The 27,890-nt window shown below is 35.4% G+C and overlaps 1 protein-coding gene across 11 annotated transcripts in view; it reads right to left on the reverse strand.

Moving 5' to 3' along the window:
* The window catches only part of MYO9A (myosin IXA), a 251,933-nt gene that overhangs the window by 187,482 nt on the left and 36,561 nt on the right, over nucleotides 1-27,890 (reverse strand). For all 11 annotated transcript variants that reach the window (XM_033109669.1, XM_033109671.1, XM_033109670.1 and 8 more), the window contains exons 2-4: nucleotides 21,894-22,804; nucleotides 10,642-10,736; nucleotides 6,087-6,149 (exon numbers count right to left, since the gene is read on the reverse strand). In XM_033109669.1, coding sequence (XP_032965560.1) covers nucleotides 6,087-6,149; nucleotides 10,642-10,736; nucleotides 21,894-22,733 — 998 coding nt within the window. In that variant the 5' untranslated portion in view covers nucleotides 22,734-22,804. The remainder of the gene's footprint in view (nucleotides 1-6,086; nucleotides 6,150-10,641; nucleotides 10,737-21,893; nucleotides 22,805-27,890) is intronic.

Consider the following 27,890-nt stretch of genomic DNA (forward strand, 5'->3'; position numbering starts at 1 on the left):
TGTCATGATGCAAGACCCATAAATTGTTGTCAAAAAGCTCAGGTCGTTTTTGTGTTTTTCACACAGCTTCTCAGCACTTCCAAATAGTAAACTTGGTTAACTGTTTGTCCAGTTGGTACAAATTCATAAAGAATAATCCCTCTGATATCAAAAAAGGTTAGCAACATCGTTTTGACTCTTGATTTGGACTGACAGAACTTTGCAGGTCATGGAGAATTCAAAACATTGTCTTGCCTCTCCAAAAGGTACTGGCAAGCTTCGACTCTCCTTCAACTCATCGGTGAGCTCCTTCGGGACCATTGTTGCCCACGCCTTTTTCATGCCAAGATTTTCAGTTAAGATTTTCCTAACTTTCTCTACCGATGTTTACTTGGTCTGCTATGCTTTTCAAAGTCAGCCCATGATTTTGACACACAATTTGATGAATTTTTGCAATATTTTCATCAGTTCTGCTCGTTACTGGCCGCCCTGACCTCTCTTCATCAGTAAGTGACGTGTTCTCTCCCCTCAGAAAAACGTTTAATCCATTTGTACACTGCCGTTTTCTTCATGGCATTATCCCCATAAACTTGGACTAACATGTCCCTGATTTCACTTCCACTCTTGCCAAGTTTAACAAGAAATTTAATGTTTGTTTTTTGCTGTAATTCAAGCTCAGACATTCTAGCGACGGCACACAGAAACACGCAATAACAGTAATGAACACCACTCAGCTAGACACCGCCACACGTCGACAGGAACACAGCTGTGAGACACTGATATACCTAGGTTATGAAATCTTACCAAGCTGTTTGTACAGTGCTGCTGGTGGCAGGTTCTCGAACTTAATTGCCACACCTCATATGTTATGTATTCTTACAATAAAGTAAGCTAGAGAAAAGCAAATGTTATTAAGAAAATCAAGAGGAAGAGAAAATATATTTATAGCACCGTATGTATTTATTGAAGAACATCTGTGTGTAAGTAGACCTATGCAGTTCAACCCAGGTTGTTCAAAGTTCAACTATATAATAAAAGAAACACCAATGGAAATAAAATGGCACACTTGAAAATGTCTCTTTAATACAAAACAAGGCAGTAACAGAAGATTAGAGGAACAAAAACATCATACAACACATACAAAACAAATAGCAAAATAATATTCATAAATCCTAGGTAGTAATTACATCCAATATAAGTGGATTAAACACTTCAGTCTCAAGGTAAATAACTGGCAGAATGGATTTTTTAAAAAAAGATCTAACTATACACTTCCTACAATAGACATACACTATAGACTCAAAGACATAAATAGGTTATAAGTAAAAGGATAGAAAAGAAATCATGCAAACAATAACCAAAAGAAAGTTGAAGTGTCTATACTTCTATCAGATAAAATAGACTTTAGGACAAAATTTTTACTAGATGCAAAGGTCATTTTATAGTGACAAAAGGGCCAATCCATCAAGATGATGTATCAATTGTCAACATAAATACATCTGAAAACAGAGCCCCAAAATATGTGAAGTAAAAACTAACAGAACTAAAGGAAGAAATAAGCAATTCAAAAGTACTGAGATATTTCAACCTCCCCCCAGCCCCTTCAATAATGAACAGAACAACTAGACACAAGGTCAAAAAGGAAAAAGAGAACTTGGAAAACACTACATGCCAACTAGACCTAACAGACAGACATCTATAGAATACTCCATCCAACAACAGCAGGATACATATTTTTTCAAGTACCAATGGAATATTCCCCAGAATAGACAATTATTATTAGACTATTATTAGACTAAAAAACAAGTCTCAACAAAATGTAAGGGGATGGCATCATTCAAGGTATGTCCTCTGACAATCTTATTACTAGAAATCTATAACAGAAATTTCCAAAATTCACAAATACATGGAAATTCATCCACATACTCCTAAATAACCAAAGGTCAAAGAACAAATCACATAGGAAATTAGAAAATACATTGGGCATATTTTCATATATATGTTGGCCGTTCGTATGTCTTCTTGGGAGAAGTGTCTGCTCAAGTCCTCTGCCCATTTTTTAATGGGATTGTTTTTTGTTGTTGAGTTGTATGAGTTCTTTATATATTTTGGTTATTATCCCTTTATCAAAGATATTATACGCAAATATCTTCTACCATTCGGTTGGTTGCCTCTTTGTTTTGTTGATGGTTTCTTTTGCTGTGCAGAAGCTTTTTAGAGTGACACAGTCCCATTCATTTATTTTTGCTTTTATTTTCCTTGTGTTTGAGGTCAAATTCATAAAATCCTCTCTGAACCCAAGGTCCTTAAGTTTAGTACTGACACTTTCTTCTACGAAATTTATTGTTTCAGGTCTTATGTTTAGGTCTTTGGTCCATTTTGAGTTAATTTTCATATATGGTGATAGACAGCAGCCTAGTTTCATTCTCTGCACATGGCTTTCCAATTTTCCCAGCACCATTTACTGAAGAGGCCTTCTTTTTTCCACTGTATGTTCTTGACTCCTTTGTCAAAAATTATCTGCCCGTATATATGTGGGTTTATTTCTGGGTTTTCAGTTCTGTTCCATTGGTCTTTTTTCTGCCAATACCATGCTATTTTGACATTGTCGCTTTGTAGTACAAGCCGAATTCAGGGAGTGTGATACCTCCACCCTTGTTCCTTTTTCTCAGGATTGCTTTGGCTATTTGTGGTCTTTTGTGATTCCATACAAATCTGATGGGTTTTTGTTCTATTTCTTTTAAAAATGCCATTGGGATTTTGACAGGTATTGCATTAAACTTGTATATAGCTTTAGGTAATATGGACATTCATGCGCTATCAGGGAAATGCAAATCAAAACTACAAGAGATATCACCTCACACCTGTTAGAATGGCTGTTATCAACAAGACAAGTATTAACAAGTGTTGGAGAGACTGTGGAGGAAAAGGAACCCTCATACACTGCTGGTAGAAATGTAAACAGGTACAGCCACTATGGAAAATAGTACGGATGTTCCTCAAAAAATTAAGACTAGAATTACCATACAACCCAGCAATCCCTCTCCTGGGTGTCTACCCAAAAAATCTGAAAACTTTTATCCATAAAGAAATATGTACCCCTATGTTCACTACAGCATTATTCACAGTGGCCAAGACATGGAAACAACCAAAGTGTCCTTCGATAAGTGATTGGATAAAGAAGATGTGGTACATACATACAATGGAATATTACTCAGCAATAAGAAAAGATGAAATACAATGGTACCTCGGTTTTCAAACATCTCCATTGACGAACATTTTGGTTTACGAATGCCGTAAATTTTATGGATCTATGGTTTCATTAGATAGTAAAATTCATGCTAAATTTGCAGTTTTAGGGGTTGATTTTAAAGGTATGGAATGGATTAATCCATTTTTCATTACTTTCTATGGGGAAACCGTGCCTCAGTTTTCAAACATTTCAGAACTCGAACGGTCTTTCAGAACGGATTATGTTTGAAAACCGAGGTACCACTGTACTGCCATTTTCGACAACATGGTTAGATCTTGAGATTATTGTGCTAAGCGAATAAGTCAAGCAGAAAAAAATCGAGACCCATATGACTTCACTCATATGTGGGATATAAAACTGAAAGCAACAAACAAACAAAAACTCATAGACACAGACAACAATTTAGTGGTTACCACAGGGTAGGGAAGGAGGAGGGTGGTAGAGCAGGGTAAAGGGGGTCAAATATATGGTAACAGAAGTAGAATTGACTCTGGATGATGAACACACAATGGACTACATAGGTGATCTATTATAAAATTGTACACTTGAAACCTATATACCCTTACTAACCAATGTCACCACAATATATTTAATAAAAATTAATAAAGTAAAATAAAGTACCCTCGTAACGTTATTAACCAGTTACCCTAATAAAGTTTTAAAAGTAAAAAGAAAAAGAAAAAAAATGACACTGAGTTGCATGAGAACAAAACTACAACATACTGAAAAATAAGAAACAGTTGAAGCTATGTTCAGTGGGACTTTATAGCTGTAAATCCATATTTAAAAAGATCTCAAATCTATAACCTCAATCCACTTTAAGAAACTAGGGGAAAAAAAGAACACTAAACCCAAATCAAGCAGAAGGAAGTAATAAGCATGAGAACAGAAATAAAATTGGGAATAGGATAGAAAGAAAAACAAGAGAGAGAGATCAATAAAACCAAAACTTAGTCCTTTGAAAAGATCATCAAAATTGACAAACTTATCTAAACTGACGCAAAACAGGGTGGAGGTTTGTATGGTCTGAATGTGTACATTTCAAATTTCTATGTTGATATCCTAATTCCAAAAGGTGATGGTATTAGGAGGTGGGCCCTTTGGGGTTGGTCAGGCCATAAGGGTGGAACTCTCATGCAGGGATTAGTGATGTTTACAAAAGATCCCACAGAGTTCCCTATCCCCTTCCTTCCATCACGTGAGGACCAAAGAAGAGGGCTCTCATCAGAATGCGACCATGCTGGCGCCCTAATCTTAGACTTCCCAGCCTCTAGAACTGTGAGAAACAAATGTCTGTTGTTTATAAGCTATCCCGCCTATGGTATTTTGTTACAGCAGCCTAAACAAGCTAAGACACAAGGAAACCTCAAATTCAGAAATGAAAAGGGGGACATTACTACTAATCTTACGGAAATAAAAATATATTATAAGGGAATACTATAAACAATATATTTGCTAACAAATTAAATAATCTAGATGAAATGGACAAATTCCTAGAAAGACAAAAAAAACTACCAAATCTGACTAAAGAAACTGAAAATCTAAAGCGATCTATAACAACTGAAATGTTTGAATTACTAATCAAAACTTTCCACAAATAAAAACCTAGAACCACATGGCTTCACTGGTGAATTCTACCAAACATTTAAAGAAGACTTACACAATCTTTCACAAACTCTTCTTATCCTATGAGCTAGTATTATACCATGATACCAAAACCGGACAGAGACATCAGGAGTTTTCCAAAAAAAAACATTAACTTACAGCAATATCCCTTAATGAATATAGACACAAAAATCCTCAAAACACTAGGCAACCCAAATCTGGTAACATTTAATAAGGATTATATATACATCTGCAAATCAAATCCAGGAACATAACAGAGAATCAGTTTATAAGCTCTGAATTTTCATCTCCCACTGATTCTTCGAAACCAAGGAAACCAGGCTTATATCCCTACCACTCACTCCACTGAAAGGTGTTAGAAAAAGTAAGTAACAACCTTCTGCCTGTTAGCTCTGCAAGTCTTTATGAAGCTATTCTCTTCCTGAAACTCTTTCTTTCATTGTGCAACACCTCTATTTTCTCATCTAAAATTCTATTTTCTCATCTGCAAGCCACAAAAAACTTACCAGAAAAGTCTTAATTCTAGTCCTAACTTTGCAGGTAATTAATTACGATAATGTTAGTTATTAGTTATTGAACTTTTATTCTATATAAGGAACATACTAAGCATTTTATATATGTTATTTAATTCATATACAACTCTAGGATAGTTTTCTATCTGTAAAATGAAAATAAATATCTAAGTAACACAGAAGTTAAGTGAGATGCCAAAGGCATATTCAATAGTTGAATGTGTAGGTCTATTTAACTTCAAACTGTCTCTTCATTTTTGTCTCATCGTAACATGAAGCAGATCATTCACCTCTCCCGTATTTGGTTTCTTCATCCGAAGGTTACATATATCATCTCTAATCCCATACACCTCAAATATTATAATGAAATTAAGAGCTTTACTAAAAACTTTTTTCTCAAGTTAGAGAAAGAACACCAAGACATGGAAAAAGGTCCAAAGGCACAATGTTCACCAAGAGCACAAAAATACTAGTTTCCTTGTTCTGACAGTTTCATAGACTTTAGAAAGGGCAACAGTTCTGTACACCAGTAAAAAAATCCCCTAGCACCCGCAGAAAAAGTACACTGTTCTTCCCATAACAGAAATAGCAATTACATGTAAAGCTTTGCATGATATAAACTGAATTAAAGACCATAGTATACAGAGATCCTAAAAGTCAGTCTGCATTATACAAATGTTAACTTGATCTAATTATACGAATGAAAAAATATGTACCGTTCATTATGCTCCTGATAAACGAGTCTGGACTTCTCCAGCAGATATTTTTCAACATAGGCACTAGAAAAAAAACAAAGTTGGTTGATATAAATAATAAGCTTAACATAAGGTAGACAAATATTTTTTCAGAGAAGATGGAAAAGTGTAAGGAATACTATCCAGATCATTTTAGTACATTTAACATTATAATTGTGTAATGGACACTGTTATAGTGTTATCCATGTTAAATTCATGAATTCATAAGTCTTTTTTTGTTTTGTTTTGTTTGCTTTCAATAAAGCAAAATAAAGTCAGAAGTTCAAAACATAGCACATAAGAACCTCCCATGACGTAAGGCTTTACTTTCTTTCCAGGTTCATATACCACACTATACATTCTTTCAGATACTATACTTCAACCAGACTACTAAATAAGGCTCAACGGTATACTTTCTTTACATCTTCATGGTATTGCCACATTCTGGAATCAATTTATTACTGACTGATTTACTCCACAAGTATTCATTAATTGTGCACTGTGCTAAGCACTGTTCAAATACAGAAATAAGTCATACACTACCTGCTCTCAAGGGGCTTACAAACCAGTGTAGGAAATAGGTAAAGCAGCAGCTATCATACTGAGTCGATAGGGTTTATAGAGCAATGACCAGGATTTTATAGATGTACCAAAAGAGACACATAAGAGTCACACAAGAAGGAAAAGGATGTAAAGAAGAATTCCTACTGAGGGTGAGTACATAGCACATAGTAAACATTCATCAAACATATCTAGTAAGTGGCTGAGTAAACGACTCTGAAATCTGAAAGACTGACCAGAATAAGCCAAGGAGAACTGCCTTTATGTAAAGGCATAAAAGAAGGAGGGCACTTACCAACTCCAGGGGAGATAATTAGTTAACGTGGCTAGAGAATAAGATAGGCAAGTAGACTAGATCAAGAAGGACCAATATACCATGTGCCAGAAGAACTGACTTTATCCTGAAGTAATGAGGAACAGAAACATGAATTGTATTCCTCATGTTATTCTTTTTATGCAGTCTCTACCCTTCAAGTCTTCAATACTTCTTACCCAAATTGGAGCAATCAGTTAGCCCTAACGAGAAAGAGGTTCTATAAATTTAAAAGCTGTACTACTGAATCCAAATTACTTCACACAAACCTCTTGAGCTAAAAATCTGACTCTTGAGCTTTTATTTCCCTCAGTTCCCTCCCATGCATGTTCCTTCCCTCCCATGCATGTTCCTTCCCTCCCATGCATGTTCCTTCCCTCCCATGCATGTTCCTTCCCTCCCATGCATGTTCCTTCCCTCCCATGCATGTTCCTTCCCTCCCATGCATGTTCCTTCCCTCCCATGCATGTTCCTTCCCTCCCATGCATGTTCCTTCCCTCCCATGCATGTTCCTTCCCTCCCATGCATGTTCCTTCCCTCCCATGCATGCTCCTTCCCTCCCATGCATGTTCCTTCCCTTCCCTCCCATGCATGTTCCTTCCCTCCCATGCATGTTCCTTCCCTCCCATGCATGTTCCTTCCCTCCCATGCATGTTCCTTCCCTCCCATGCATGTTCCTTCCCTCCCATGCATGTTCCTTCCCTCCCATGCATGTTCCTTCCCTCCCATGCATGTTCCTTCCCTCCCATGCATGTTCCTTCCCTCCCATGCATGTTCCTTCCCTCCCATGCATGTTCCGTATTTCAGTCATTCCCATATACAGGCTATTCCCTCAAGAATGACATTTACTCTTCATTGTATTGTTCGTGGTCTTCCCTCCACTTCTAATTCTGTAGTCTATTCCCACGCTCTGTTCAGTAGATTCCATTCATTCGTTAAAATTAAAATCAAATGTGACTTCTTTGCAAACCCATTGCCATTACTACCACCGGCAACTGAAATTTATCACTTCTCAATTACCATTATCACCTCTACGCAAAACTACTCAAACAAGATCTTACCTGTCTAAAACGGGAGAAAGGAACTAACATAAACTAGTGTGTTAAATTCTTATACTCATCCTGCATGGCAAATATCACTGCCTCTATTTTACAAGTGGAGAAACCGATATTCAAAGATATTAAGATCATGCAGCTCGTAAAACAGCAGAACTGTGATTTGAACCCAGGTCTAGTTTAACCTCAAAGGCTCTCTCTTTCAACTACACTAACATACTCCTGCATATCTCTTTCCTCCCCCTCTAATCCATAAGTTATACCAGAATTACCTACCTATAAAATAAGATCTAATCATGTCATTCCTCTACTTTCACTTGTTCCTTATACTGAAGTATGTAGGGGTGAACACTTTGTCCATACCATGTTTATTAAAATACATTGGCATAGAAAAAGAAAAGAGATGAGGAAATATGGCAAAATTTGATAACCACTGAATCTGGGTGGGAGTTCCTTGTTACTAATCTCTTTACGTTTGTGTTTTGATATTTTTTATAATAAAAATTTTTTAATCTGCTTCCCACTGTCAAGAGGATAAATTATAAACATTAGAGCTTTATTCACATTGTGAAACCAACTCTATGCCCATAATCAGTAGCCACTGAACCTACCTCCTCAAGTACACCAAGCTCTTGTCACGATTCCATTGATTTGCTAATGCAAGTTCCTCAATTGATAATGTGATCTCCCACTTTTTCTGCTTGGCAAATTTTCAAGATCCAAGATAAAAAATCACAATCACCTTTTTTGTGTGAACTCCTCCAGACACATACAATCACTGTACTTATCTCATTTACCACAATCAGCTTATATAAATATCTATCTTCCCAAAAGACAGAATTTTAATGGCAGGAAACATGTCTACATGTTTTTATATCCTCAAACTTAGCACAGTGCCTGGTACTCAAAATGAACTCCATAAATGTTTGCTTAATGAATGATCAAGTGAAAGATAAAAATGTGCAATATATACAAGATGTGATCAACAAATACAGTGAATGTTTAAATTTAAAAAATTTATTACAGTAAAAGACACATTGCCATTAAGCCCCCTCAAAATATTCCCCCTCACTTTGAACACACTTATCCCGTTGTTCTTGCCACTTTCTAAGGCAGTTCTGAAAGTCTTCTTTCGTGAGTGTCTTTAATTCATGATAACGCTCTGTGTCGCTTCTGGTACGGCAATTTCTGTCAATTAAAAACATTACAATGTGCCCTCATCCACCTTATTCACCGGATCTGGCACCATGCGACTTCTGGCTCTTCCCCAAAGTCAAAATGATTCAGGACATGGAGGCAGCTACCACAGCGCAACTAAAGACACTCACGAAAGAGGACTTCCAGAACTGCTTCAGAAAGTGGCAAGAACAATGGGATAAGTGTGTTTGAAGCAAGGGTGAGTATTTTCAGTGGGATTAATGGTAATGTCTTTCCCTGTAATAAGTTTTTTTAATTTAAACATTCAGCATATTTTTTTTATCACACCTCATGTTTGTTGACTTAATGTTAAAATTTGAAATGTTCAATACGTATTTGTTGACTTACTGCTCAAGATGGAGATTTCTGCTCATTACTGATGCAAGAGAAAGTTTAACCTTTTTAGGTAGTCACTTAACTGTAAGAGGCTGAATTTCATTCATAAAATGGGAAAATAAACATCTGCCATTCCCAAGGCATGAAACTGTCTTAAGAATCAATAAATACACAATCTGTAAAGATTATAGATTATATGAGCCTAACTACATGACATTCTGGAAAAAAGCAAAACTATGGAAATGGTAAAAAAAAGATAGGTGGTTACCAAAGGTTACAGAGTAGGAAGAGATGAACAGGCGAAGCACAGAGGACTTTCAGGGAAATGACACTACTCTGTATTACACTGTGAGGGTGAATATGTGTCTTTCTACATTTGTCAAAGCTCACAGAATATACAACACAAATAGAACACACTAATGCAAGTTATTAGGTTGGTGCAAAAGTGATTGTGGTTTAAAAAGGTTAAAAGTAGCAAAAAATGCAATTATTTTTGCACCAACCTAACAATATGGAGAACTGCAGGATAAGGTAAAAAGGTATATGGGAACTCTGTAGTTTCTACTTATTTTTGTCATGAACCTAAAGCTTCTCAAAAATAAAGTTTATTAATTAAAAACAAAAGTTATAAAGAATATTCCTGGCACAACCATAGGACTCTGATCATAGACTGTATAATATGAAGTATTGTAACAAAATTAAATTTCTTGAGTATAACAATAATATTATGTAGGAAAATGTAGCTGGGAATGCTTTAGGAAATAAAATAATTACGGGGTCAAGTTATATGCCCAACTTATTCAAAAACAATTTCAAAAACTGAATGTATGAATAATATAGAGAGATAAAGCAAAGGTAGCAAATTGTTAACAAGTAATAAATCTAAGTTAAGGGTGTATGGGTGCTACACTATTCATAGAACTTTTCTCAGGTTTGAAGTTTTCAAAAAGGAAAAACATGTAATGTAGACATCACTGTCACTATTCTCAGTAAAGAGCAAATGAACAATCTATGATTTATAAAGGGGCAATGATGAAAATATAAACATGCTCCAAATCCTACTATTGCCACTTACCCAAGTACAGTGCCTGTTTCTTGGTAATTTACTTGAATAAACTTGCCAAAACGACTTGAATTGTTATTATGAGCTGTCTTTGCATTTCCAAACGCCTGTCAAAATAAACAGTTCTCATTAATTTCTTTTTTAAAAGATGGAAAATCCTATTTAGGTCAGTTCAGAGACAAAATACTAAAGAGATCGCAGAAAAGCAATTCATTTATACCTTCAGATTCATACAGTTCAGGTAAAGGAAAGGAAAGCAACTAATAACTGAAATAAAACCAAGTAGGCACTATTTTATGATGTTCATTAAAATAAAACTTAATTTTGAAAACAATGCTCATTAAAATTCAGATTTCAATTTCACTTTCTAAAGTCAGGAAATTTCTTAACATGTTTATATATGTATTTTTTTAATCTTTCTAAACTGGAATAAAAAGGGATTAAGTAAAAAATAATTACATCAAAATAATTATAATTTTAGAATAGTATAAATGAAGTTTCATTACATAATATACTGTACTTTATAACACCTACTTAAAACAAAGCTACAGTACTATTTTTAAAAGAACAAAAAATATATAGCCTTCCTTCTTCAATCGTCACCTAAAGTATAACCAGGCAATGAAATATTATTATCCAGCAAAAAAGATGAACTTTTGGGACAGACATCAACAATGATGAATATCAAACATTATGCCAAGGAAAGAAGCCAGACACAATTCTGCATACTGTAATATGAAATTCTAGAAAAAGCAAAACAAGAGTAACAGGAAGCAGAGCAGAAGTTGTCTGGGAATGGGGATGGGTTAGAAAATGTCTACGAGGGGGCACAAGGGGTAAGGAAAATATTCTATAACTTGACTGTACAATGGTGGTTACATGGGCATATACATTTATCAAAAACCACTAAAGTGTACATTTTAAATGTCTATATTTTATTGTAAGTTATACTCAAAATAATTGATTAAAATTGAAATTTAAAAGGAAGAATTCACTGTTGAACCCACGTATTCAACAACTTAAATCTCCTAGACATATAGCTGAATGAGAGACGCCAGTCTCAAAAGTTTACATACTGTATGATTCCATTTACCATATGACATTTTGAAAAACAAAAAACAACAAAGGAGAAAAGACAAGTAGTTCCCATGAATTATGGGAATATATGGGATGGCAGAGGGTATAAAGATAAGGAATAAAGAGAGGGAGTTTTATGGTTAATGGAACTATTCTGTATTCAAGTTATATATAAATGACCATACAAATTAATATGTTTTAAAATTCACAGAATTTTTCTGCAAGGTTATTTCTTTTAATGTTACTATTTTAAAAAGTAAATCACTAATAAATGAAGGCCAAAAAAGACAATTTCAGATATATAAATCTGAAAATATTCATCAGAAGCCAGCCCACACTAAAGAAAACACTAAAGGAAGTCCTTCATGAAGGAAAATATCATATTCAAATATGAATCAACAGAGGGAATGGAGCACTACAGAAATAGCAGTCACATGAGTAAATACATAAAATATTTTTTAATATTTCAATCTTTTGAAAAGAACACTGAGAGTGTGGTTAGAGAAAATGATAAAAGTAAAAATCTCTGAAAAGCCTTTCTCATACATAAAAGAAATAAGACTAACAAAAATTGTCAAAATCAGCTTTTTGATGACTCTGGAAATTAACCAAAGGCTTGAAATAAATCCTTTATAGAGGAACATTTAATCAAGAAAAATAACTTAAACCTTGGTAAGAAAAACAGGCACTGTGACATTTTAACTTACCCGATTACCATCTCCTTCTCCCTAGCTCCACGCTGGAGAGAAAACCAACACCCTACAATTACAGTTTAAAAAAAAAAAAAAAAAAAGCAGCCTAGAAGTCATTGAAGGCTTAGACCAGAGTTAGAGCCAAAGCCCGGTCCCAGGGATAATTTTCATAATTTGATCTATATGGCATTTCTCTGGAAAACCTCACTCAAAGAGCTATCTTTATTTGACCTGACTTGGAGATCACCCATTGAGAACAGCCTTTTCCCTCATGTGTGTTTGTTTGAAACAATCAGAGGTAATTGTTTAAACACTGCAACTGCCTAGGTGGCTCTAGAGAATGGGGCAAAAAACAAAGTAACAATTTAAAAGGAAAAGGTGGTGAATAATATGTACAAAAGGGGTTTTGAAAAGTCTGAAATACATGTGAGGACAGAGCCAGTGCAGTTTCCAGGCTCTCGCCCTCACGTGGAAAGGTGCTCACTCGGGTAGTAAATGGCCATCAACTGTGATTGGATGGCCATCAGCTGTGGCTAGCTGGCCGTCAGCTGTAACCAGTGAGCCACTGGCCACTAATATAACTGCCGTGGCTACTCTAGCAGTAAATGGGGGCTAGCAAGAAGATGGTGGCTGAGCTGGCAAGGGCAGATTGCAGTTAGCACGGCAGAGTGTGAGTTGCGGATTGCAGAGAAGTGGACGGAAGGTTGCAGATCATGTGGCTCCTGCTTCCTGTGTCTCCAACCCAGCTGCCAGCGAGAATATAGTGATATGAACGCCCCTTCTATGGCTCTGTGGGCGTTCCCATTTGGCCTCACCATGTCCTGCATTCTTATGTGGGGAGCGGGAGATGAAACCCACAATACCCGGCATGACACTACATATTCCTGGAAATGTAGAAGGCGCTGTGCACGTGTAGGACTGTGCACATGCCCTAACAGGTGTGCATGCTCACAAAGAGTTGAGACCTCTGGCTGACATTCAGGCTGTATGTAAACAGGAAGTAAAGGTAAGGGGAAGCTGGTAACTACCTGGCTGAGTGTTGAGGGTTATCCCAACAAGCACACAGAACTTGTAGAAAAGACTGTGAATCTTATTGTTTCAGAACATTTAAAGAAATCCCTGTCCAATAATCTAACCATTAAGCTGAGTAGAGAATTTGGTCGCCTCGCTCAAAAAAAGGAATACAGACTGCAGATTTCAAAGAAGTGGTTGAAACAGCAATAACAAAACAACACTGGGAACTGTGTTGTTCCCAGCAGTAACAAAACAACACTGTGAACACAGGGTTCACTACAAACCCTGGGAAGAGGAAAACAATCTTAGTTCCAGAAATGACACACTCTGTTAATAAGAATGTCCAGTTTTCACTGAAAAATTATGAAACGTGCAAAGAAAATATGGAAACAGGAAAATAAAAAAAGCAATAAATAGAAATTGTCCCTGACAAAACCCAAATACTGGACTTTCTTGGCAAAGTTTTCTATAACAGCTATTTGAAACATTTTCAAACAACTAAAGGACAGTATGACAAAGATGACTGAATAATGGAGAATATCAGTAAAGAGGTAGAAATTACAAAAATTATAAAATTTCTGGTGTTGAAAAGTACATTAACTAAAATGAAAAAGTCATTAGAGGGACTCAGGTAAACATATGAGCAAGAAGAAGAATCAGCAAACTTGAAGAATGATCAATTGAGATGATCCAATCTAAGAAACGGGGGGGAAAAATAAAGAAAACTGAACAGAGCTTTAGAGACCTGTGGAACCACCATTAAATATACCAATATATGCATATAATGGAATAGAGGATAGAGCAGAAAGGAAAGAATAAATGTTTCAACATAAGAATGGCCAAAAACTTCCCAAATTTCATGAAAAACAATCTATACATCCACGATGCTTAATAAATGCCAAGTACAATGAACTAAAAAAGATCTGCATTTAGACAAATCATGATCAAAAACTGTTGAAAAACAAAGAACAAACCTTACAAGCAGCCAGAGAAAAGCAACACATGCCATGCAAAGGATCCTCAATAAGATTACACCTAATTTCTCAGCAGAAACCGTTAAGGATAGAAGACAGTAGAATTACATATTCAAAACACTGAGAATTAGGCAATCAGGAAACAAAAAGGATAAAAAATATTCCAGATAAAAGAAGTAAAACTATCTAAATTCATAGATGATATAACCTTATACATACAAAATATGAAGTTATCAACAAAAACTATTAGCTCTAATAAACAAATTCAATACAGCTGCAGGATACAAAAGCAATACACACAAAAAAAATCAATTATATTCTATATACTAGCAATGAAGAACCAGAAAATGAAATTAAGAAAACAATTCCATATACAATAACATCAAAAAAAACTAAAATACTTAGGATTAATTTAACAAAAGAGGTGGTAAATTTTTACCTAGGATTAGTTTAACAAAAGAGGGTAAAAATTTTTTAACTTGTTGAAGGAAATTAAAGAATACCAACACAAATGGAAAGATATCCAGTGTTCATGGGTTACGGCTTTTTAAAAGCCTTACTATTATTGAGATCTACAGATTTAATACAATCCGAATCACAATCTGAGGTACCTTATTTGAAGAAACTGACAAGCCAATTCTAAAATTAACATGGAAAGTCAAGGGACTCAAAATACTCAAACAATCTTGAGGGCGAAGAAATGTGGAGGATTCACACTTCTGATTTTGAAAATTACTACAAAGCTGTTGTAATTAAGACCATGTAGTACTAGCATACAGATAAACATACAGATCAATGGGTTAGAAATAAGATTAAGAAATAAACCCTTGCATTAATGGTCAACTGATTTTCAACAAGGATACAAAGACAATTCATTGAGGACAAATAATCTTTTCAACACAGGGATATCCACATGCAAAAGAATGAAGCTGGTAGGAACCCCATATCATATAAAAAGTAAATTCAAAATGAATCAAAGATCTAAATATCAGCTAAAAGTATAAAACCATGGGTGAAAATCTTCACAACCTAGAATTTGGCAATTTCTTAAAGTGACACCACAAGTACAAGCAACTAAAGAAAATTAAACTGTACTTCACCAAAATTAAAACTTTTTGTGCTTCAAAGGACAAAATCAAGAAAATGAAAAGACAATCCACCAAATGGGAGAAAATATTTGCAAATCATATATCTGATCCACATCTAAAATATATAAAGAATTTTTACAACTCAATAGTAAAAAAGGCAAATGCCAAAAAAGGCAATTTAAAATGAGCAAAGAATTTGAATATACATTTCTCCAGACAATACACAAATGTCCATGAAAGCACATGGAAAACATTCTCAACATCCTTAATCATTAGAGAAATGTAAATCAAAACCACAATGAGATACCATTTCACACACATTAAGATTATAATCAATAACAAGTGTCAGTGAGGATACGGAACACTCATACATTACTGGTAGGAATGGAAAATGGTGCAGCCACTTCACAAAACAGTTTGAAAGTTCCTCTGTCAGTTAAACATAGCTATGACATAACACAATAATTCCATTCCTAGGTATATACCAAAGAGAACTGAAAATACCTCACCACAAAATGTTGTATATGAATGGTCCTAACAACATTATTCATATAGTCAAAAAAACAAAAACAACCCAAATGACCATCAACATATGAATGGATAACAAAATGCAATATGTCTATACAATGAAATATGATTTAGCCATAAAAAGATATTAATTACTAACACATGCTACAACATGAATGGACCTTTAAAACACTATACTAAATGAAAGAAGTCAGACACAAAACAATATATATTGTTATGATTCCATTTATATGAAATATCTGGAATAGGTAATTACATAGAGTCAGAAAGCAGACTGGTGGTTTCCAAGGGTTGGGGGGAGGGCAGAATGGGAAGTGACTGATTAATGGTTATGGAGTCTTCCGTTGGAATGAAATGATGAAAATGTTTTGAAACTAGACAAAGGTAGTGGTTGCATAACACTGTGAATACACTAAATGCCACTGAACTATACTTTAGTTAATGTTACATGAATTTCACCTTAAAAAAGTAAAATAAAAAAAAGGAAGAAGAAGGAGACAGAAAGATAAAGGGACAAAAAACATATGGGATTAATAGGAAAAAATACAAAAAGATAAGACTCAAACTTAACTATATCAGCAATCTCATTAAATGTAAATGGCATTAAGAGCCCAATTAAAAGCCAAAGATGGTCATAGTACATAAAAAAGGCAAGACCCAACCATAAGCTGTCTACATGTAGTTCTTAAATATAATGAAATAAATAAGCTTAAAATAAAAGGATAAAAAAAAAAGATATCTTGCTAATACTAGTTAAAAGTTAGAGTGGCTACATTAATATCAGACAATGTAGATTTCAGAATAAAGAATATTACCAAGAAAAAGAGAATGATTTCGTAATGAAAAAAGGGCCAATTAATCAAAAACAAGCACCTATAATAATAAATGTTTATACACCAACAAGAGAATTTCACATACAAGATGCAAAATCTGACAGAACTTACAGGAGTAACAGACAAATCTCCAAGTATAGTTGGAGGTATCAAGACCTCTCTCAGTAATTGATAGAAAAAATGGAAAAAAAATCAGCAAGGATGTATTAGACTTCAACAACACTATCAACCAAATCAACAAGATGACACATTAAATCAATTATCCCACTAACAGAATACACATTCGTCTTAAATGCACATAGACTATTTACCAAGAAAGACTATATTCAATAAACTTGAAAGGATTCCAGTCTCACAATGTGATATTACCTAACCACAATTATATTACAAATAAAAGATAGGCTCTAACTATTTGTAAACTACATAGCACAAATCTAACCTATGATTCAAAGAAATCAAAAGGAAAATTAGCAAATATTTTTAAATAAAAATGAAAACACACTATATCAGAATTTGTGGGATGCCACTAAAGCAGAACTTAGGGCACACATTATACCACTAAATGACTTTATTAAGAAACAACAAAGGTCTCAAATCAATGACCTCTAGCACACTAAGAAACACACTAGCACACTAAGAAACTAAAAAAGAGTAAATGTAATGTACTTAAATTACATTAAATGTAAGGCAAAAAAAATAATAAAGATAAAAGCTGAAATTAATGAAATATAAAACAGCAAAACAACAACAAAAAATCCATGAAACCAAAAGCTGGTGCTTTGTATAACAAAGGAATATTATATAAAATAAGATACCAATAAATTTGACAACTTAAATTTAGCAGACAATTTCCTTGAAAAACAGAAAGTACCACAAAGCTCACTCAAGAACAGCAGCACAAATAGCTCTGTATATACTTTAAAATTGAAACTTTGTTTAAAAACATCCTGCAAAGAAAAAAACAGGTCTAGATTGCTTCATTAATCATTTCTAATACTGACAGTAGGAAACAAATACCAGTTTTACACAAACTCTTCTAAAAAATATAAAAGAAGACTTCACAAACTCCTTTCCATGGGGCCTGCATTATCTTTATATAAAAAACAAGCAAAGAGACATTAAAGAAAGTATTTCTCATGACCACAGATGCAAAAATTCTATACCAAATTTTAGCAAACCAAAATCAGCAATATATTAAAGAGAATACCTCATGACCAAGTGGTGTTTATCCCAGGAATGCTGAGCTGGTTTAACATTCAAAAATCCATCAATGTAATTCACATTTTAAGCAATTATTTTTCAAAACACCCTATGACCATCTCAACAGACACAGAAAAATCATTTGACAAAAAAGAACCAACATCCATTGCTGATAAAACTCTATACAACGAAGGAATAAAAGGGAACAGCCTCAATCTAGTATCTACACCAAACCAACAGTTATCACCACACTTAGCACGTAAAGACTGAATGCTTTCCCTCTAAGACACGGATGCTGCTTTCACCACTTCTATTAAACATTATACAGGAATAGCCAGTGAAATCTACAAGGAAAATAAGACATTCAGATTGGAAAGGAAGAAATAAAACTTTCCTTATATTCACAAACATGACTTCCTACGTGCAAAATCCAACGGAAACCACAAAAATACATCAGAATTATCTGCATCTAGACAAGTTGCAGAATACAAGATCAATATAGGAATATCAACTGTATTTCTATGTTCTAGAAAGTAACAATTGAAAACTTTTAAATACCATTTATAAAAAATTGAAATAAACATACCAAAGATGTAAAAGACCTGTACAATGAAAACAAAAGATTGCTGAGAGAACATACACTTGTTCATGGGTCAGATGACTTAATATTGTTACCATGTCAATACTCCGCAAATTGAACTACAGATTCAACACTATCCTAACCAAAGTCCCAAAAGGCTTTTATGGGAAAATGGACAATTTAGTTCTAAAATTCATGTGGAAATGCAAAGAACCTAGAATATAAAAACAACTCTGCAAAAGAAGGACAAAACTGGAGAACACTACTTAATTTCAAGAATTATTGTAAAGCTATATAATGAAAATAGCATGACACTGGCATAAAGACAGACAAAACAAATCAGTGGAACAGAAGAAAGATCCAGAAATAAACCCACATATACATGGACAAATGATTTTTTGACAAAGACAAAAAGGCAGTAAGGTAAAGAAAAAAGTCTTGAAACAAATGGATATTCATAGGTAAACACTGGATCTACACTTTGCACCACATACAAAAATGAACTCAAAATGCACCACAGACCTAAATGCAAAACCTGAAACTAAAAAACTAATGGAAAAAAAAACCACAAGAAAACCTTTGCAACCATGTTGTTGGGCAAAGCTTTCTTAAATAGAACACCAAAAGCACAGTCCATAAAGGAAAAAAATGGCTAAATTAGACTTTACCAAATTTAAAATTCTGCTCTTCAAGAAAGAGAGACTTAAATCTGGGAGAAATTTCACCAAAGAAGGTAAAAGATCTGTATAATGAAAACTATAAGACATTAATAAAAGAAACTGAAGAAAACACAAATAAATGGAAAGATATTCTAGGCACATGGATTGGAAGAAAACTGTTCAATATCCATACTACCCAAAGAAATCTACAGATTCATTGCAAGTCCTATCAAAATTCCAATGTTATTTTTCACAGAAATAGAAAAAGGAAAAAAAAAGTCCTAAAATTTGCATGGAGTCAAAAAAGACCCTGGACAGCTAAAACAATCTTGAGAAAGAACAGAGCTGAAGGCGTCACACTTCCTGACTTCAAATTACATTATAAAGCTATGGTAGTCAAAACAGGATGGTATTGGCATAAAAGCAGAACTACAGATCAGTGGAATAGAGCCCAGAAATAAACTCATGCATTATGGTCAATTAATGTATGACAAAAGAGCCAAGAATATACAATGGGGAAAGGAAAGCATCTTCAAGAAATGGTGCTGGCAAAACTGAACACCCACCTGCAAAAAGACTGAAACTAAACCACTAACACCATACACAAAAATCAACTCAAAATGGATTAAAGGTTTGAATGTAAGACTTGAAACCATAAACCCGTAGAAGAAAACATGGGGGTAAAACATCGTTCTTGACAATGATTTCTTGGATTTGACACCAAAAGCGAAAATAAAAAGTGAGACTACACAAAATCAAAAAACTTCTGCACAGCAAAGGAAATCAACAAAATGAAAACACAACCTACTAAATGGGAGGAAAATATCTGCAAATCATATATCTGGTAAGAAGTTAATATCCAAAATACATAACATTAAGAACACATACAACTCAATTGCAAAAACATAAACAACCCGATAAAAAATAATGGGCAGAGGAACTGAATAGACATTTTTTCATAGAAGACCTAGAGATGGCTAACAGGAACATGGAAAGATGTGTAACATCACTCATCATCAGGAAAATGCAAATCAAAACCATAATGAGATTATCACCTCACATGTGTCAGAATGGCTATCATCCAAAAGACAAGAGATAACAACTGTTAGTGAGGATGTGGAGAAAAGGAAACCCTCATGCACTGTTGGTGAGAATGTAAATTGAGGCAGCCACTATGGAAAACAGTATGGAGGGTCCTCAAAAAAATTTAAAAATCGAAATACTATGGGATCCAGCAATTGTACTTCTGGGTATATACCTGAAGGAAATGAAATCACTATCTTTGAAGAGACGTCTGCACTCCCATGTTCTCAGTAGCCAAGAAATGGAAACAGTCTAAGTGCCCATGCACAGATAAATGGATAAAGAAAACGGAGCTTATAGAGAGTGGTTCTATCAAGGGTATGGAGTAACTGGAACCATCACACACTGTTTGGTGGGAATATAACATGGTACGTACAATTATTTTGGGAAAGTTTAGCAGTTTCTTAAAAAGCTGAACATATACCTATCATATGACCCAGTAATTCCACTCCTAGGTATTCTACCCAAGAACAAGGAAAGTGTATGTTCACACAAAGAACTTATATACAGCTTTATGTATAATAGCCAAAAACAGGAAACAGCCTAAATGTCCAACAGGTGGATGGATGAACAAAGTGTGGTATACCCACACAATGGAATACTGCCTTATCAAAGGGAATGAATTATTGACAGGTACACGTAAACAACATGGATGAATCTCAAAATAATTATACCGAGTGAGAGAAGTCTAACATAAAAGAGTACATACTATATAATTCCATTTATACGAAACAGTAGAAAATACATACTAATCTATAGTGACGGAAAGCACGTAAGTGGTTTCTTGTAGATGAGTAGGTTGGAAGGGGTGTGAGAGAGGGATTACAAAGAGATATGAGGAATATCTTGGGGATATGTTCAGTATCTTGACTGTGGTAGTGGTTTAATGGATATATACATACTTACGTCAAAAAGTATCAAATTGTGCACTTTAAACATGTGTAGTTCACTTCATCTCAGTTATACTTCACAAAATCTCTCTTAAAAAACCAACTAAGAAGTAATACTATCTTTTCCTTTCAGCTCTAAAACAAAAATAGTATCTTTTCCTTCCTTTTTACCCTTGATAGTATTACTTCTAAAACATTACAGAACTGAAAAAATTTTTCCCACATTCTCTACATTTTCAAAAGTGAACCCTTAGAATTTTAAAGCTAGGAAGATGTGAAGGTTGCAAAGATACACATATACTGACAATACCATTTTCCCCAAACACCTACTTCCACACCCTTTTACAGGCAGGAGTCATGCATGCTCTTGCCATCTCCCCTTACAGGGGTATTTATATGACTCCAGTCAGCTCTTTGTCTTGCATCACTTTGACCCAAAGACACTCTTAGAAACAAATACTGCCATTGTCACAGTCTTCAATCTTCCACATTGCCTTTGTTATTTCCCCATCTTCCAGTTTTCCTTGGTAATTCAAACTGATGTCTATACTTCTATTTAGTTTCATTTCACTGTCTCACATCTACCAGTCTTTTCTTTTAAATTTTCTAAAGACACATTTAAGAGTAAGAAAAGTATTGTACACACCTCAAGTACTGGTCCAGCTCCAAGAATAATTTGTTCCACGCCACTGGCAAATCCCTTCTGACTGAGAGCAGTAAGGTGGTGAATAAGAAAGTTTGTGCTTTGGGTCTTCCCAGAACCACTCTCTCCCGAAATCACGATGCACTGATTCTTTTTGCGCTGAAGCATGGCATGATAAGCCACATCAGCCACAGCATAAATGTGGGGCTCAAGTTTTCCCAATTGGTGGTTATCATACATTTTGACATATATGGGGTTATAAATAGGAAGAAACTTGAACGGGTTAATAACTATTAGAATACTGCCAACATAGGTATAAATTTTTTCATGCTTGAAGCGACTTCGTAGGTTTTCTAAGAGAGTTTTCTCATTCAAATCAGGTAAGCTACATAAATCATCAAAGTCTTTCTGCTGAGGCTGTGGAAGAAAACCCCGTTCCATCATCCTGCGCCGTTCTTCTGTTACCTGCAGCCATGACTGAAGACTACCATAATGGATTGACCCATCAAGGTTTTTTTCTCTCAGAAGAAAGCGGTAGTCCTCGCCACTCAGGCGATTTTCCAGAGCCATTCGTGGCCACATCATCATTCGCTGAACTGGACAGTCTGTTGGATTGAGTATCCATTCTTCTCCACCAAATTCCTTTACCTCTGCTAGAACGTAACATTTTGTTTTGTCAAGATGAAGTCTATTTATAAGAGAGTCAATCACCTCAGCAGCTGTGGAATTTTTTCTGGCAGGAATTGGACAGTAGATTGTCCCTTCTGAAATTTTCCCGGGATATATATGTAATGTATGTTCATTATCCTCAAAGCGTCGTCTTCCTCCATCATTTACATTCATATTGGATCCTGTCCCATCAGCATGGATAGTACGTGTTCAAGATGGTGCAAACCATTTTCGTGGCAAAAGAACTGTAACAGAAAAGATGTGAAACATTTAGAAGTCATAGTACACAAGCACTGCTTTCTGATGCTCAAGAAAAAAAGGCTTAACAGTGATGCTGTCCATATCTTTTAGAACACAAATCCTAACTCCTGATGTAGGAGTCTTTTTTTTTTAAAAGATCTAATTGGCTTTATTAAGCGATTCATAAATTGGGCAGTATCCCATCTAGCAAGTAGAAGCGTGCTCAGGAGAAACAGTCTTAAAAAACAGTCTGAGACCACATAATATGACATTTTATTGTCCAAATGTGGACACTTTCTAAAACATCTTGCCAGAAATTTTTTCAATGTTTTATTAGGTTGGTGCAAAAGTAATTGTGGTTTCTAAAGGTTAAAATTGCAAAAACTGCAATTACTTTTACACCAATCTAATATTATATTAATAATTCAAGATCCAAGGAGTACAAATAAAAATTATTTTGTCTTCTACTGTCTCAAATGTTTCTCAAGTACTTGAGATTAGAATCAGGTTCTTTGTATCTGAAGAGCCTCTCTGAAGACCGATTAAGATAAGACAGAATAATCAGACAAATCTAATCACTGTACTGGAAAGCTCTTATGGATAAAGCAAAATCAAAAAAAAATGCCATCAATGAAGCAAAAATTTTGTGAAATTAAAAACAGTAAGAAGAGCAAAGAGAGAAATTATTTTAATGTAATTAATCAGAGATGAGAGAAACCTGCTACAGAATAGACATATTTTCAAGGACTTCTAGACTCTGACTCTTCACCTGCTCTAAGGTGGAGAGGTGAAGGGGGCACCAAAAAGATCCTACCCCAGACTTGCTGAACAAAGCTGACAAAATTATGTAACTAGGCACCATGCAAATTTTATTCAACCTTCCCTTTTCAGCTAACTTTCTTTCATTCCTCAAACAAGTATCCTGCATATCCTTTCAATCTTCTCAAACCCCAGCTATATCACACCTCTAGAAAAATGATTTCAACTTTTATACCTGAGAAAATAGCGATTTCCTTTAAATGACTCCTCCGACTCAAAATGCATTCCTATTTTCATCTCATTTTGTTTTTCCATTCCTGTCTACAGAGAAAACAAGTGTCTCATCCTTTCCAAAGCTCATAAAATCCATTTCTTATCTCCATCAGTAACGTGCCCCATCAAAAAAACACTCTCAGAAGTGACTGGGTGGTGAACACACAATACAATATACAGATGATGCATTATATAGAATTGTACACTTGAAACCTATATAATTTTACTAACCACTGTTACCCAATGAATTTAATTTAAAAAAAACACTCTTACGTGTTATCAATCTTTCCTTTTTACTGACTTCATCCTTTAACATATAAAGATTATTTTAAAAAAAAAAAGTACCTTCAGTTACTTCTCTCATACCACACTACATATTTGTCAAAGTCCTCTAATGAATAAACTGTTTTTTGCCTTTATCCTAGATGATCTTTCAAATGTACAGAATATTATTATAAAACATAAAAAACAGCCATATATCTACCACACAAATTCAACAAATTTGAAAATTGCTATAATTGCTCCAGATCATTTTGTAAACATAACATTAAAGATATAGTTAAAGCCCCCTCCTTTGCAGAGGTAAGCACTATCCTGAGGTTGGTATTATTCCCAAACATGTTTTCATATTTTAATAACATGTGTGGATCTCCAGATATTAGATAGTACTATTACATTTTTTTAAGTTTAAAAAAAAAAAAGTGTTATCCCTAAATAGTCTACATCTCACTTTAACTTACTATTGTATTTTCTATTTATAAATGCGATGCATATGAAGTTCATTAATTGCCAAATAAAATGCCACTGTATGTAGGTGCATTAACTTAAACAAAGTACCACTCTGGTGGGGAAGGTTGATAATGGGGGCAGCTGTGTGTGGGGGGTGGGGGAACAGGCAACGTGTGTATGGCAAATCTTGTACCTTCTGCTAAACTTTGTTGTGAACTTAAAATTGCTCTTAAAAATCCCATTGTATGATTATGCCATGATTTACCTATCTACTGTTCTTCTAGTGAACACTTATATAATGTTTCCAATATCACACCATTAAAACAATGCTGTAATTCTCATACATGTCTCTTCATGCACCTTTGCTAGAATTTCTCTGGGCTTCATACCTAAAAGTACAATTGCTGGGTTTTAAGCATCTTCACCTTTACTAGGCACTAAGAAAATGTTCTCCAAAGTAGTTGTACCAGCTATTTCACAGCCAGTGTAGGAAGAGCTCACATTTCTCTGCGTCTTTACCAGTGAAAGTATTGTCAGACTTGAGTTCCTGCCAATATAATAAGTGTAAAAAGGTATCTCATTACTTTAATTTGCATTTCCCTGATTACTAGTGAGGATGGGTAACACTTATCCTAGCACTTGCCATTTAAGCTATGTTGCTTATTCATTTTCCCTTTTGTAAGTTGATTTTCTTTATTGGTTTGAATGAGTTTTTCCTATATCCTGAATATTAATCACTTTTCAGTTGTCTCTGTGACAATACCTCCTACCATTCAGTGGCTTATCTATTTTTTTTTTTACATTGCCTTTAGTTGTAAAGAAAGTTTTAATCATCAAATCTACCAATTCTTTGCAGGTATGACTTGATTCTTTTTCTAAAAAACAACATTAACAACAATTACAGTTATTATTGGGTGCTCACTTGTACTAGTCATTTTTCTAAGCATTTCACATGAATTATTTAATTTAATCCCCATAATTCCCCCCGAGGGCTGTTTTTATCATCATCATCCTCATTTTACAAATGAGAAAACACAGAAAGATTACCCAACTTACCCAACAATCATAACTAGAATGTGATAAAGCTGAGATTAGGACCACAGTCTGATTCAAAAGCCTACATAGTATTATCTCCTGGTATAGTTTTTAAAAATCGTCTCTTATCCTGAGAATATAGTTAATTACCATGTATTTTCTTCTACAAGGCCTAAGTTTTGCTTTTCTCATTCTGGTCTATAATCCATATAGAACTGACTTTCACACGTGTGCTGTGAGATGAAGCTCTTAATTATTTTCACTCCAATACAGATGAGCAACTGAACCAGCACCACAATGAAGGGTCTAATCTTTCCCCACTAATTTATAAAGCCATCTTTGTAATGTACCAAATTCCAAAAAAAAAAAAAAAAAAAAAAATCAATCTGTTCTGCGCTCTGCATTCTGTTCCACTAGTCTATTTGTCTACCCTGAGCCTATCTTAATCACTATAGTTCTATAATAAGTTTTGATAACTGGAGAACACATCACCTCTATTTGTTCTTTAATGTTATATGGCTATTTACCATAAGAATTTTAAAAGCAACATGTCAACTACCATGAACTAACTTTTTGGCAGTTTGATATTGCATTGATTTTGTAGATTAATATAAGAAAAAACTGACCTTCTACTGATTGCCCATTTATGTACACCATGTTGTTATCTTTTTTAATTACACTATTATTCCCTTCTAAGCTTTCTGTCATTCTGATATACACCTGATCTTTTCTCTCCCTATTGAATTTCATAATTGTTTTATTTTAATTGTTTTATTTTTATTACTTGCTCACTTATCTCCTTGAAAATCCTAAATATGTAATTTGATATTTTTCGAATATTTTAATGTCATTGTCGTGCGGGACGGCCTGCAGGGTCTCTGGTCCCACTCCCCACATAAGAACGCAGGATATGGTGAGGCCAAAAAGGAACACCCACGGAGCTGTAGGTAGGGGAGTCATACCACTATATTCTCGCTGGCGGCTAGGCCGGAGACTCAGGAAGCAGGAGCCACACGATCCGCAGTCCGCCATTCACTTCTCTGCCTGCCAACCAACTAACCAATCAATACAGCCCTGCAGTTACATCAGGAGCCAACTGGCCAACCGGTCACAGCTGATGGCCAACCAATCACAGTCAAGGGTCATTCATTACCCGAGCCAGCACTTCACCACACAAGACCAAGGCTCTTTGGGACTCTGTCCCCACAGTCATCTAGAGTGAAGTATTCTTCTGATTGTTCATTTTATTTTGTATATTTCTTAGCATTAGATGGCTTAATTTGTTTGAGAATTTACCTTTACAGGTGCACTTTTTTTCCTCCCCTTTCTTCTGCTTCCCCCCACTCCGGTTCAAGCCACTGTTTCTCAGTCTAGTTGTGTAGGACACAGCTCCCTGACCCAAGCTGGTATTATGAGCATTGTACCACCCCACCCCACCTCTTTCACCACCCCCTCCCCCACCACACGCGTGGCTGAGGTGGTCGGTCGGTTGGCGGCTCACAGCAGCTCTCACCGGCTGCCGGCCACTCATGCTGGCTGCCGGCCACTCACGCTGCCACCGGCCGCTCCTGGCAGCATACGGTAGCCCAGGGCAGCACACAGCAGCCCACAGCAGTTCACGCTGGCTGCCAGCCGCTCCTGGCAGCACACAGCAGCCCACCTCAGCCAACGGCAGCTCACGCCAACCTCTGGCTGCTCAGGGCAGCCCAGCTCCAGGGAGAGCCGTTGTTCACAATCTTAGCTGTAGAGGGCGCAGCTTGCTGACCCATGTGGGAATCGAAACAGCGACCTCAGCGTTAGGAGCATGGCGCTCCAACCACCTGAGCCACCAGGCCGGCCCTACAGGTACACTTTTTGATGGAAGACTTTGTCTTTCATACATTTACTGAGAACCTACTATTTACCACTTTTTTTTAACACAACCATAATACCATTAATCGCACCTTTTAAAATCAACAATTTTTAATATTACTAGTCAGTGTTCAATTTCCCCAGTTATAAACATTTTTCTTACAGTTGGTCTATTCAAATCAAGAGATCTGTCTTGAAGAAACAATGAGGAGATGCTACAAGAGGGTAGTTTCCTAGCTATAAAGTTGTTTGTGTTCTCCTGAATACCTCGGTTTATGGCCTTGAATAAACTGTGGTCTCTGGTACCAGTCAACAGCAGAGCTACTCCGTACCGTCAGGCAGGCTGTACCCGCATTACCCCAGGAGATGTCCTGGGTAACCACTGTCTGATCTCTACAGGGTACAATATGGCCGCCCAGAACTAAACTCAGAAACAGCTTTCCA

Source organism: Rhinolophus ferrumequinum, chromosome 6 (genome assembly GCF_004115265.2).
Source record: "Rhinolophus ferrumequinum isolate MPI-CBG mRhiFer1 chromosome 6, mRhiFer1_v1.p, whole genome shotgun sequence".
Classification (NCBI taxonomy): domain Eukaryota; kingdom Metazoa; phylum Chordata; class Mammalia; order Chiroptera; family Rhinolophidae; genus Rhinolophus; species Rhinolophus ferrumequinum.